Source organism: Ochlerotatus camptorhynchus, unplaced genomic scaffold (assembly GCF_037179485.1).
Source record: "Ochlerotatus camptorhynchus isolate MF236.1 unplaced genomic scaffold, CSIRO-AGI_Acam_v1.1 ptg000371l, whole genome shotgun sequence".
Taxonomy (NCBI): domain Eukaryota; kingdom Metazoa; phylum Arthropoda; class Insecta; order Diptera; family Culicidae; genus Ochlerotatus; species Ochlerotatus camptorhynchus.
Window position 1 is genome coordinate 147,948 of NW_027040859.1, and position 12,824 is coordinate 160,771.

Genomic DNA, 12,824 nt, shown 5'->3' on the forward strand with positions numbered 1-12,824 from the left:
CCCACCAGAACCTAGTGATATGCACACAATCAAAACAATAAAACCAATACTTTTCACTTAGATATATTTTGAACAGCTTTTCCAATACAGAATAATTTTACAATTTTTTTTTTTTTTTTTTCACTTTAAATGATCTTTATTTCTGGTATTTGTGTGGTTTTACATATATGAATTAACAAGTAACACAGATGCGTCTTTTCAACTTTAGTTCATTTGAAATTTTTTAATTATTATTTAAAGTTTCTAGTCCTATCAGGCCTGTTTTAAGAATGACCAAGGGGATTGGTTTGTTTTAAATTGGAAAAGGGAAACTACTTATAACTACTATTTACAACTACAACTAACCTACAACTACTATATGCACCTAACCTACTATATACAAATTGCTTATCAAAGCATGTTCTGATACATTACATTTTTGTGCAAATTTAGTCTTAATTTCGTTTATTCTGGAATCTATTTTGGCAATGCCTGCCTCTTCGTGTAAATTTGTTATTATAGTGTCGAAAGGACGATCGAGTATCATCCTAAGCACTCTGTTTTGTGCCACCTGGACTTTGTTCTTGTGAGTGCTCAACTTATTCCCACACCGGTGCAGCGTAGAAAATTGCAGGTACTTTGATTTGATTGTAGACAGCCAGTTTGTTAACCCTAGAGAGGCGGGATCTGCGAGAAATCAGCGGATACAAACACCTAACTAAGCTTGAACACTTAACTAACGTCTTTTCTATATGCGAGCGGAACAGGAGCTTCTCATCGAATACCATTCCAAGGTACGTAACTTCAGCAGACCACTCAATCCTTGTGCCATCCATGACTACTGTGCAAGAAGGTGCCGGTATCAGTTTGGGTGATTGTCTATGGAGGAACATGATAGTTTGGGTTTTGGAGGCATTGATTTTGATTTTCCAAGTTTTTGCATAGTCAGCAAAGGTGTCAAGGCATCGTTGTAGTTTGTTTGTAATTTCGCGAGGCATTCTGCCCTTGACTGATATCGCGGTATCATCTGCGAACAGGAAGAACACGCAACCGTCGCCGAGGGGAGGAATGTCAGAAGTATACAAGCTGTAGAGCAAGGGGCCAACAAACTACCTTGCGAAATGCCTGCCGGGATAAAAAAAAATTGTCGGAGAGACAACCATTCAACGATACCTTGAACGACCTTTGCTGAAGGTAGTTACGGGTAATTTTAACCAAATGCAACGGTAAATTGTAGTTACAAAGCTTGTATATAAGTCCGTCATGCCAGATATTGTCAAACGCCTTTTCGACGTCTAGCAAGGCCATGGCTGTGGACTTGGATACAGCCTTGTTACTTCGAATGTTGTTCATCACCCGTACTAGTTGATGAGTGGTGGAGTGCCCCTTCCTGAACCCAAACTGTTCCGGTAGGAGAATATTGTTTTCCTCCACAAACTTGAGCAATCTATTGAGAATGAGTTTCTCGAACAATTTACTCAGCGCTGAGAGGAGGCTGATCGGTCTGTAGCTTGACGGCAATGCTGGATCTTTACCGGGTTTGCGGATCGGTATTATTTTTGCTATCTTCCAGATGCTTGGAAAGTAGTGCAGCTCCAAGCATCTGTTGAAGATGGCAGTTAAAACTGCATAGACTTTCATGCTAAGCCTTTTTATGATTAGGTTAAATACGCCGTCAAAACCGGGGGCCTTCATATTCTTTGAATATTTCAGCGCTGAGCAAATCTGTTCTACCGTAATTCTATCCTCCAGAGGCACGGCACAAGGGGAGTAATCTACATTTTGGACGCATTGCGTCACCTGGTTTTCGAGCGGACTTTGGATAGTTGAGCCAAGCAAATGCGACACATGTGGGGTTATGAGCAGGCATGGAAAATCATTTGCATTCATTTCGTGCATTCATTTACATTCATTTGCCCCTAACTTTTCTCATCAACAGAATTCCGCAAAATGATGTATGGAACTTTTATAGGTTTTGTTATTAACTAAAACTTTTGTAAGCAATTCAAATCCGTATCTCTTATGCATGATGAATCAGAGCGAATAGAATCCACTATTGTTTTTCAGTGAATGTATTTTACATTCACTGAAAAACAGTAACAAGTTCTGCCCGCTCTAATTCGTGATGCATAAGAGATACAGATTTGAGTTACAGGCAAAAATTGTAGTTAATAACAAAACCTATAAAAGTTTTCTACATCATTTTGCGGAATGCTGTTGATGAAAAAAGTTAGAGGCAAATGAATGTAAATGAATGCATGAAATGAATGTAAATGATTTTCCATGCCTGGTTATGAGCCGATTGTTTCCGACTCTGAGAGGTGGAACGGGTTTGGGATGAGTTTTCAGCACCTTGGCTACCTTCCAGAATGGACGGGAGCGGTCATCCAGATTCTGGACAACACGCCCGAAACTTTCATTTCGGAGTGAGTCCATTATGGAAGCAATCTGCCTGTTCAGATCGGCCATTTCACGTTTCCTCGCTAGATCTCCAGTCCTCTGAAACTGGCGTCTACGCACATTTCTCAAGCGAATCAGTAATTGGGTGTGGGAATCAATGGCAACAAACTTACCCCTCACAGGAACTTGTCGAACACACGTCTCGTCAGCCACGGATATGGCCTGGTGGAGTCCTTCCAGTGCCCGGTCGATGTCCTCTACGGTGTCAAGCGGCGGATTTTCATCGATGTTTCTGTCGACCACATGCCCAAACTGCACCCAGTTGACATGATGGTAGTCTTTGCGTTGGCTTTGAGCAGCTGCCGACTTCAGCCACCACCGGTTGATGGTCGGAACTGAGATCGTTGATCGCCATCGGTTTGGATAGTCCAATGTTCGATAGAAAAAAGTCCAACGTGGAAGGGTTTCCCGCCGGAGAGATGAATGTCGGTTCAACAGGGAATTTCACTGTATACAGCCCATGCTGCGAGTGGTCGAAAAGCAGACGTCCGTTCTGATTCCGCTGATAGTTCCGCCATGCTTCGTGGCGGGCATTTAAATCGCCCCCAATGACGAATCGTGAGCTCGTGCGAGTGATGGTGGTCAGATCATGCTTGAATTGGATGCCTAATCCATTACTGGCAGCACACTGACGAGGGCAGTATACGGCGACGAACCGAACGTTTCCGGTTGGTGATTCCACCTCCACACTAAGGGCCTCGATGATAGAAGTGCGAATATACGGCAGCGTGCAGAACTTGATTCCTTTCTTGATGATGATCGCAACACCACCCCCTCTGGAGTCGATACGATCAAGCCGGATAACGTGGTGATCAGGCAGCCAAAAACTGTCACCGGATTTAAGATGGATCTCTGTTAGGAGGCCCACGTCGATACTATGCTTGCGGAGGAAGTCAGCAAGCTCGAGTCTTTTTGCTCTTACAGAGCATGCGTTCCATGTGACGACAGTTATCGGTTTAGACACCATACTTAATAATAAACTTACCGAGCACTTGGATATGTTCGGGCTTGCTGCGGCACTGACGAAGAGCGCTGGTCATGTCGACGAAAATCTTCATCAGCTCATCCGCAGAGAAGAGATCGGGATTGGCGTTTTGTGCTGGTGGTTGTCTCCAGAATCCAGGGGGGATGGAGAGCTTTGTCCAGCAGAGGCACCAGATGTTTCTTGGCGGGGGCCGGATTGCACCCGTGGATTTGCTTGACCGTGTTGCGTAGCAGGAAGAGGCGGGAAATCCTCCAGTCTGAATGCCGGCGTATTGTCCTTCTTTCGTCCTGGTTGATTTCTTGTGGACGCCTGCTTTCGGATCCGTTTGAAATCTTCGCGTTTGGGGCACTGTTTATCGGACCCTTGATGAGCGCCATTACAGTTGGCGCATTTGGCCGTTTCCGACTCGTCGACAACACACTCGGAGGAGATATGGTTTTGGACGCATTTGCCACAGCGCGGCTTGACGAAGCAGTTTCGGGTGCCGTACCCGAAATTTAGGCAACGTTGACACTGGGTGACGTCGTGACGGCCGCCACGGTATGGCTCCCATCGGACAATGATGGAGTTGATGGAGCGGATAGCCTTCAACGCATTGAGCGTCACCGTTCCCTTCTGGAAATGCACCAGGAAAAGACAATCCGGATACCTCTTGACGTTCTCGTCCCTCGTTGTCATTCGGAAGACGGCAGTTGGGGCCAGCTTGTTACGGTTCTTGATTTCCACTTCAATCAACTTCGGGTCAAAATTCGGTAGACTCCTGATGACGACCTTGAATGGTTTCTCGCCGGGAATGTCGTGGGTGAAAAATTCCACCTTGGTAGTCCTCAGGTGGGCAACGACCAAGTCATACTCCGCTTTCGTACGGAGCATAACCTTGGTGCCGACTCTGCCCAACATGAATTTGGCTTTAACGCCCAGCAACGCCAGATCTGCGATGAGATCGTTAAGATGGGCATTTTTACTACCAACGGAGGTAGTTTTACTTTTGCCGTGCTTGTGTCGGCAACGTCACCGAAATCTCCGACATCACTGCCGTTTGTCGCAGTGGCATCGTCGCGAGAAATCGTGCAACCGGACTGGCTCCGATTCTTCTTCCTCTTCTTGCTGCGCTTTCCTTTTGCAGCTGGCTGGGTATGCCCATCATAATTTTACAATGTTTCTCCTCTTCGTCCTAACTGCCAAGCAACCTGGTGAACTAGTGATTGCTAACTCTTCTTATCTACTGCCAAGCGAAAGTTCTCTTCTAAAGTGAACCCTACACGATTGCTTTTATTGACAATAATCGTATTGTCAATACATTCTATATTGACGTCAATACATCGAGATTGACAATATTTCTGAATTCACATCATCAATATTATTGTCAATAATTCCCCTTCGCGTCAATATATTGATGCGTGTGGGGTTTGCTTAACGCTGATCGCTACCGACCTCTCAGCTCTTAAACAAAAGCTCACCTTTCTCCCTCCTTTCTATCTGCCAACGTATGCACTGTTAAAAATAAAGACGAGGAAATTGTCTGGTTTATACCATATCAACACGAAGGATGTCTTATAGGATGCGTTGAACACCACGTGTATCTTTGTGGTGGTGCTATTCTCCTTGGACACCGGATGATGTGGCAGATAGCAATGTGGAACTTCGTCGTCAACAGAATTGAGCTTGCGCATGTGATCGAGACGGAGATACTCTTCGATGAAGTCGTGGAAGGCTTTCTTCAAGGTAGGATCTCTTTCAAAGCGGCGCTCCAGGCTGTAGAAGCGGCGTGTGGCGATTTCTCTTGATTATCCGAGAATGACTTGCGGACCGAGGAAGGCGTATTACGTACCTTCCGTCGTGAGTTCTAGTGGAGGTGTTGGCGACAGTTGACATGTAGCAAGCTGGTGGTGCGACAGCGGAATTGATGGATGTTTTCCCAGAAACTGTCCATCAGAAGTGTGTTTCGACCAGCAATGGTAGGCCGTCACCGATTGAAAAACCGTTACCGGTGTGGATTTCGTGGTAGCATTCCCCACCGATGATGATATCTATCATGCCCGTAACGTTAAAGTGCGGATCAGCCAGTGAAACGTTTGATACGTTCCACGCAGCTGTGTTGATGGCGATTGTAAGAAGATTTGCAGATGTTTTCTTCATAACGAGAAATTCGAATGTGGTGGAAAAAACGTTTGTTCTCGATTTGATCGTAGCCGTGATTTGGCGTTTGATCTGCCTATCGGATTCTTCTAGTCCGGATACAGCGGCGTTCACGGTGGTACGCTGAGTGGCAAGAGCGTTTGCTAGCCGCTTGCTGCTGAAATTGTACATCGATGCAGAATCCAGGAGAGCCCTAACAGTGAACTCCTTGCCGTGTTGGTCAACGACGATTACAACAACCGTTTCTAGTAAGACCGTGATGTGGTTCGATTGGATAGTCATGCTAACTTCCGGTGGATGCGCTGATCCAGAAGTCCCCTCGTTCACTGACATGGATGGAGTTGGTTGTTGCATAGAAGAATTCGACGGTATGACAGAGTTTGTTTTCTTCGGAGCTGCTTGATCGTGCAGCATGGTGTGATGTCTGGCTTGGCAGGTTCTACGGAACAAGCAGGGCAATGTGGAGTGATTTAACTTCACTTGTAGCAACGTTGACATCGGACTTGAATGTGGAGAGTTTGTTCTGAATTGGACCGACCACCTTGTTGATAGCCGCTTGAGAACGATGCTGCAGATCGCTTGAAACCGATTTCAGCATTCGAACTTGCTGGATGAGGAATTCAATCAACTCTTTATACTTCACATCTTCCTTCTGACGGGTTTCTTCTTCCCAGAAACGTAACGTAGATGCGTCGAGCTTTTCCAAAGCTTTCACGTGCCGTTCGTCTCCCAAAGTGTTTAGCTCCTGCGTTGACTCACGCTTCATTGATGGAACTCAAATACTCCTCGAAATAACTCCTTCCTCTGGGATCGTTTGATGTCATGATGTCCGCCTGACTGTCCACGCTTTCAAACGGCTTCTTTGCTTCTCCCTCCAAAGATTGCAGCGATCGGTATGTCGTCGTTGCTATGAATCATCGATAGATCGAATTAATTCGAGGCTGGCCGTTGTCCATCTTGGAGAGCAGAAATCCCTTGAGTACGCAGTACCGATTTTAGAATTCGGTGTGCACCTCGATGTGATCATCGATGTGATCGACGTCTATCTTCTCAACTTCCCCTTGGACGTGCTGGAACTCCTTGTTGACCTTCTCCAAAGTTTCCAACCGAACCGATACTTGATTGGCGTCCCGCTCATGCTTGTATTCCTGCACGAACTTTTCCACCACATCTCGTATTGCCAACACTCGCTTGAGGATCAGGATCCCAAGTAACAATTTTGGTTTTATGACGGCTCTGGAGACCATGATTTACACTTGTAGCATGCTTTAAAACCTCGATAAAGCTTGCAATGTTACTTGGGATGTTGGCTTCCAGCTTCTTATCCGCTTTGTTTGCCATCTTTCTCGTCACTCGAACTACGCGCGAAAACGGAAACGACACGCTTAATTCGTAACGATTGCGCTCCATCCCGACGTGACGAGCCGTTTCTACGCGAACCGAAACGTAAACAGCACCACGAAATTTGATCGATATAATCCTTCCCGTCACGTCGTGATACTTCTACACGAACGCGAACGACCGAAAAGGACACGTGAAATCGATACGATCAATGCTTCCCGTCACGACGTGCCCTGTTTTACGATACGTGTGTCCGCTAAAACGTGTCTTGAATGGATTGATCAATCACCGTTTTCCGTCGTTGATTTCCACCACCCAGCACGGTGTCCTAATTCCAGTGCGCGACACTGTATGCGCATATGCAATAGAAATTTTCACGCCTGGTTGTATTGGTGCACTGTGTGAAACTGTGGTAGTGAAAATCTGAGGAAAATACGTGAAAAACTGCTGTCAAATTCATTTTGACAGATGGAATTACATACATTTTGAGGTTAGCCCGAGGAAAACAATAAACAACTTTACATGGCGATAGACCTCCGTTAGTGTGCGTGCGTTAAACGTCACCAATCTCTATTGATGAAAACTGGCAATCAATTTGTTTATCAGACACCAACCAACGATAATCAAATTGCAAATAATCGTTAATTTTGCCGCCTCTACATAGCAATTCCACCGTACTAATTATGCTCGCCTTATGCGCTTTGATAATCTAATGTAAATTCATATTGATTTCAGTTTAGTTGTAATTTAGTCAGTGTTGGAAAAGTTCGCGATATTCCACGAAGTTCACCAAGGGAAAAATTTGCGAGTCACAGTGAGTTTTCGCGAACTTTTCCATCACTGAATATAGTCTAAGTTCACGTACTAGTAGAATGAGTGAAATATTAAGCTGAACATTACATTAGGTCCTAAGTAACATTGATCGATTCTCTTCGCCGACTTTCTCTTCCGTTAATAACTTGAGCACATAACTGTTTTTTGTTGTGTTTGTCGTATTATGTGCTGGATAAAAGCTTCTTTTATCGATACGTGTGCTGAAACTACCTGAGAATGTCTTAACATGGCCGTGGGGATACAAAGAGAAAGTTGACGAAGAGAATCCCAGGTCCTAATGCAATGTTAAACTTGATATCGCTAGATTTTCCTCATGTCCAATAAGTTTTCCTGGAAAATAGAGGAAAATTTTACTCACTCACAGAGTAACCTCACTTTTAGCACTTCTGCGTAGAATTCAACTTAATCGACCAGAAACGTTTAAATTAGTAGACCATTTTGCTTGTTGTCACCTAGTTGTTTTGATTGCCGCGCACCAACAACGGAATGCAATCGACAATGTTATGCGATCATGCTTCATCGGTCGCAACGTTACAAAATATTGCACAGCGAAGCCGATGAGCGAAAATAAACACATGGTGAATCCAATGACACCGCCAACGATTCGCCGTGTCGCCGTGTGTGTAGCAAAATCCTCACTAACATGACGTGCATTAATATTTATATTCAGCAAATACGCCAAATTCCAACGATGCACCGTGACATTGATCTTAGAACAGATTTCTCTATATGTATGTTCGTTTTATTGCATTTGGCGTGATTTATATGATTCGTTTAGACGAGGGGTGTACCAACTTGACTTGATTTTCTCTTTGTTCTACCGTTGATAATCCCCTTTGACGATCATCTTTAAAATTCACGATCAGCTTCCATGCCACACGACGGGTGACTTCACACCAACCAATCAAAGCAATCGGCGTTGCTAGGCATGGCACGTGCTTTACGTTTTTTCTCTCGGATTAATGGCGATGTACGACTTATTGCAATGCAAAAAATCACGCAACTATTTTTATATTGCCGCACTGTTTGTAAACATTGCATCTGAAAGATCACGCTCCGATGTACTGAAGATGATTATCACCGCCAGCTGATCGATCGCAACCGATGACTAATGGAGCCCGCTTTTCTCATTTTCAGCGTCAACGCTTTTGGCAACGATCCCAACGATCACAGCCGCCATTAGCCAACAACAGGGAGGTGCATCGATGCGAAGAGCCAAATGTCTAAATCGAGATCGTATACAGGTAACACCAAAGCGCCACACACCAAAGATGATTCATTTGGTTCGATCATTGTTCAAACGAGGATCTTTGTTCTGTCTTTACTCCCACAGGTTTACGATGGTCACGACAAAGCGTTACACCAACAGCTAACGGCACTGCGTAACGAGATGCGCACCAGGGCATCGACCCAGAGCACTGAGCTGGATGCGTATCTTGTGACGTCTTACGATGAACACATGTCCGACCAATTGATGGAATCGGACGAGCGATTGAAGTTCTTAACCGGGTTTTCCGGATCTACGGGTGAAGCCGTTATAACCCTCAAATCAGCAGCCCTATGGGTGGACGCAAGATTCTACGAACAGGCTGATCACGAGCTCAATTGTGATTGGAGGATCTTCCGCCGCGGAGAACATCCCACGATCTCCGAGTGGATTTCGGTAAGCGTCCATTCTTTTGGAACGTTTGAATACAACGATCAATTTTACTTACCATTACAGAGTGAACTTGCTCCAGAATCGCGGGTAGGCGCCGATCCTCAGCTGGTTCCACATTCCCTATGGGTTAATCTGGAACGTCAGCTCAACTCCGAATTCATCAAATTGATTAAGATTCATCGCAACTTGGTTGACCTGGTATGGGGATCGCGGCGGCCTGCACCCAAATCTAACTCCATCAAGGTTCAACCGGTACGATTTGCCGGAGAACACTGGGAAAGCAAAGTAAACAAACTTCGGTCCAATTTAACTGCCATGAGATGTGAAGCCGTAATCGTTACGTCCCTTACTGAAGTCGCCTATATTCTGAATCTACGGGGTAGCGATATTCCGTACACTCCGGTTTTCAAAGCGTACCTCTTGGTCAGCAATCGGGAGATCATTCTGTACACCAACAAAACTCACAAAAATATGGGTCTAATGAATCATCTCAAGTCTCACAGTTGCCATAACGAATACTGCGTTCAGTAAGTAGCGTCAAACGCAATTGATCAAGTTTCCATTCAACTGTCCTTGTCCTTTTATTCAGAATCAAAGAATACCAAGATGTGCTGCGAGACTTGAGGACCTTGTCCCAACACTGGAAGCGCATTCTCGTTCCATCGGCAGTGGTCTTCGATATGGGAGCTTCAGAAGCAATCCACTCAGTTGTCCCTCGAGAACTGATCTTGGACAGACCTTCACCGATCATCTTTCTACGAGCACAGAAAAACGAGATCGAAAAACAGGGCATGAAGAAGGCTCACATCCGTGACGGAGTCGCCATGTGCGAAGTCTTGAGCTATCTAGAAGAGCGGGTAATTTAAAAAATGTCTTTTAATCTGCTATTCTGATAGATTCTAATGGTTGTCTTTGTATCAGTTCATAGCCGGCGATCACTTCACGGAGCTGTCCCTTGCGCGGGAGGTGGACCGTCGGCGCAAGATTCAGGATCTTTCGGAAGGTCCTTCCTTCAGGACTATTGTCGCTTTTGGATCTCACAGTGCCAGCCCGCATTACACGCCCACCAATCGAACGGACTTTGAAATCACCGAGTATGGGACGCTGCTGATTGATTCCGGTGGCCAGTACCATGATGGAACCACCGATGTCAGCCGGACGATTCACCTCGGGGAACCATCGCCGGAGCAGGTCCGGGCTTATACGAATGTTCTCATCGGTATGATACGACTATCGGTACTGACGTTCCCGGAAAATCTCAAACCAGCCGAACTTGATGCCTTGGCGAGGGGACCAGTGTGGGGAGATATGAATGACTATCCTCATGGAACCGGACACGGCATTGGATCATATCTTTCCGTACATGAATGTAAGTTCGATCATGTATTTGGAATTCCAGATAACCAATTAGACGCTTTGTTACAGCTCCAATCAGCGTGGCTTACACGACAAAACAACGCTACAGTTTCAAGGACGGATACTTCTTTTCGAACGGTGAGTTGAACAACATCCAAATGGGCCCAATACCTTGACCAACCACGCTTTTTCCAGAACCAGGCTACTACAAGAGAGGAGAGTTCGGAATACGGCTAGAGAACGTCTTGGAAGTGCAAGACACCGGAAACGTTCATCCCTCGGGCAACAAATTCCTCTCATTCCAGGACATCACTTTGGTACCTTTTGAACCCAAAATGATCGATCGTTCACTGCTGAGTGCACCGGAGGTACCTTAGCCGTTACCATCCATCTCCCCAAACCCATAAAACCTATGTATCTACCGTCTTTTCAGATCAAATGGATCAACGAGTACAACGCCCGCATCCGGCAGCTGGTGGGTGATGAACTCAAGCGCAAACAGAAGATGGAAGCCTTCTACTGGATGATGAACAAAACGCGAAACATTCCCGATTCGGACCATTACGGATCTGCCGCGCCTGTTGCGTTGAACTGTCGAATCGCCACTCTAATACTGTCCGCCATAGTTGCAAACTTGCTGATGTTGGGTTGAGAAGCCGATGTCGCTGAGTATAACTAAGCTCGCTCTCTGTCAGTACCATTCACAGCGTTGCTTGAGCCCTGGGCTCTGAAGCAGCTCTCCATCCCCTCTAACGCTATCCATGGATATCTATCTCAATTGTCTATTTCTAGGATAGGTGTAGCAAATAAGCAGCAAATTGTTCATTAACTTATTAATTAATATTAAATAATTTATGAATCGATGTTAGTTACCGGAGCGCAAGCAAGTGATATTTTACAAAAACACTGGAACTTATTGGAGATTAAACGAACACTAGTCCGAACACGAGTAGGAAGCCTTAAGTGACTTTCTCAGAAAGAATTCCCTCACCCTACGCAAAACAAATAACAACCTCGGATTATCAGGTAGAATCAAGCTAGGCTCAAGGATTTCGGTGCACTCTACCGCGGCATGCGTGTTGACCATCTCGATTATCAGCTGCTCCTTCGTAACATCGTAATCGGTGACGATGAATCACGGTGTAAACGTTGACGCAGGTTGAAGCAGATCCTGAATAACGAAGGAGAGGGTCATGAGTTTATGAACTCGGGCAAATCTCAGCTCCACATCTAGAGGTCAAATATAATTTTGCAAAGCGCGTTTATTGCATCTGGGTCATTAAAAATCACGCAGCTTGGGAGCTGAAAACCCAGAGAACAACGAAGAATTTCATAAAACCCTACGGTTAATTTCGTAATATTTTTGGTCATAGGATAACTTCTTTCCCACAGCCAGCCGGGGAAACTGATTCGGAATCGGATGGATTATCAGACAAAGCGGCAAGAGGTATTCAAGTAACCACGTCACCTCATTCCTAAACATCGGTAGACATCGGTAGTCTCATCAAATCGCTGGCTACTCAGGTCAATGCGTTAAGGCAGGAGATTGGAAAACCTTCCACAGTCTCTCCGCCTCCAAGACCCAGTTTCAACAGGGCTAACCCTTTTTTTTACAATGATAATCTTTCACTTCCGAGTATCACAGCAACGTTGTATGATGTTAGAATTGTCTTTTGTCTGGGGACTTCTTTTTGTCCCTCTCCAGGCTTTATCCTGGGATTCAGGGTCGTTTAACCTGCTCCAGAGAGGAATTGTGCGGAAATACTTCCCAAAAACTATTCAAGGTGAAGAACAAGAGTGATAGAGGAAATAGGGAATGCGTGGTTTAAATAATGGACTGAAAACTGAGCTTAATTTAATTTTGTGTATCCATTGTTTTTTTTTAAGTTCATGATTTTTTTTAATTTTAATTTGGAAGGGAAGGAATCTAGGGTTAGGAAGGGGATTAATCGTCACCTGGCACAGTACCCATTCATGGGTGATGTATTGGACGGCTGGCAGACATCGGTGGATTCGTCCGACGTGTCCTCCTTGGCGCGCTGGTTTTTTTAGCGGCTCACTTCACTTCGC

At 45.2% G+C, this 12,824-nt stretch overlaps 1 protein-coding gene across 1 annotated transcript in view; it reads left to right on the forward strand.

The window, feature by feature from the left end:
- LOC135710166 (xaa-Pro aminopeptidase ApepP-like) overlaps positions 1 to 11,693 on the forward strand; it is a 50,995-nt gene extending 39,302 nt beyond the window's left edge. Inside the window, exons 2-9 of the mRNA XM_065232678.1 lie at positions 8,876 to 8,982; positions 9,072 to 9,401; positions 9,462 to 9,925; positions 9,988 to 10,255; positions 10,320 to 10,767; positions 10,824 to 10,892; positions 10,950 to 11,122; positions 11,188 to 11,693. Coding sequence (XP_065088750.1) covers positions 8,876 to 8,982; positions 9,072 to 9,401; positions 9,462 to 9,925; positions 9,988 to 10,255; positions 10,320 to 10,767; positions 10,824 to 10,892; positions 10,950 to 11,122; positions 11,188 to 11,406 — 2,078 coding nt within the window. The 3' untranslated portion in view covers positions 11,407 to 11,693. The remainder of the gene's footprint in view (positions 1 to 8,875; positions 8,983 to 9,071; positions 9,402 to 9,461; positions 9,926 to 9,987; positions 10,256 to 10,319; positions 10,768 to 10,823; positions 10,893 to 10,949; positions 11,123 to 11,187) is intronic.
- The last annotated feature ends 1,131 nt before the right edge of the window (positions 11,694 to 12,824 follow it).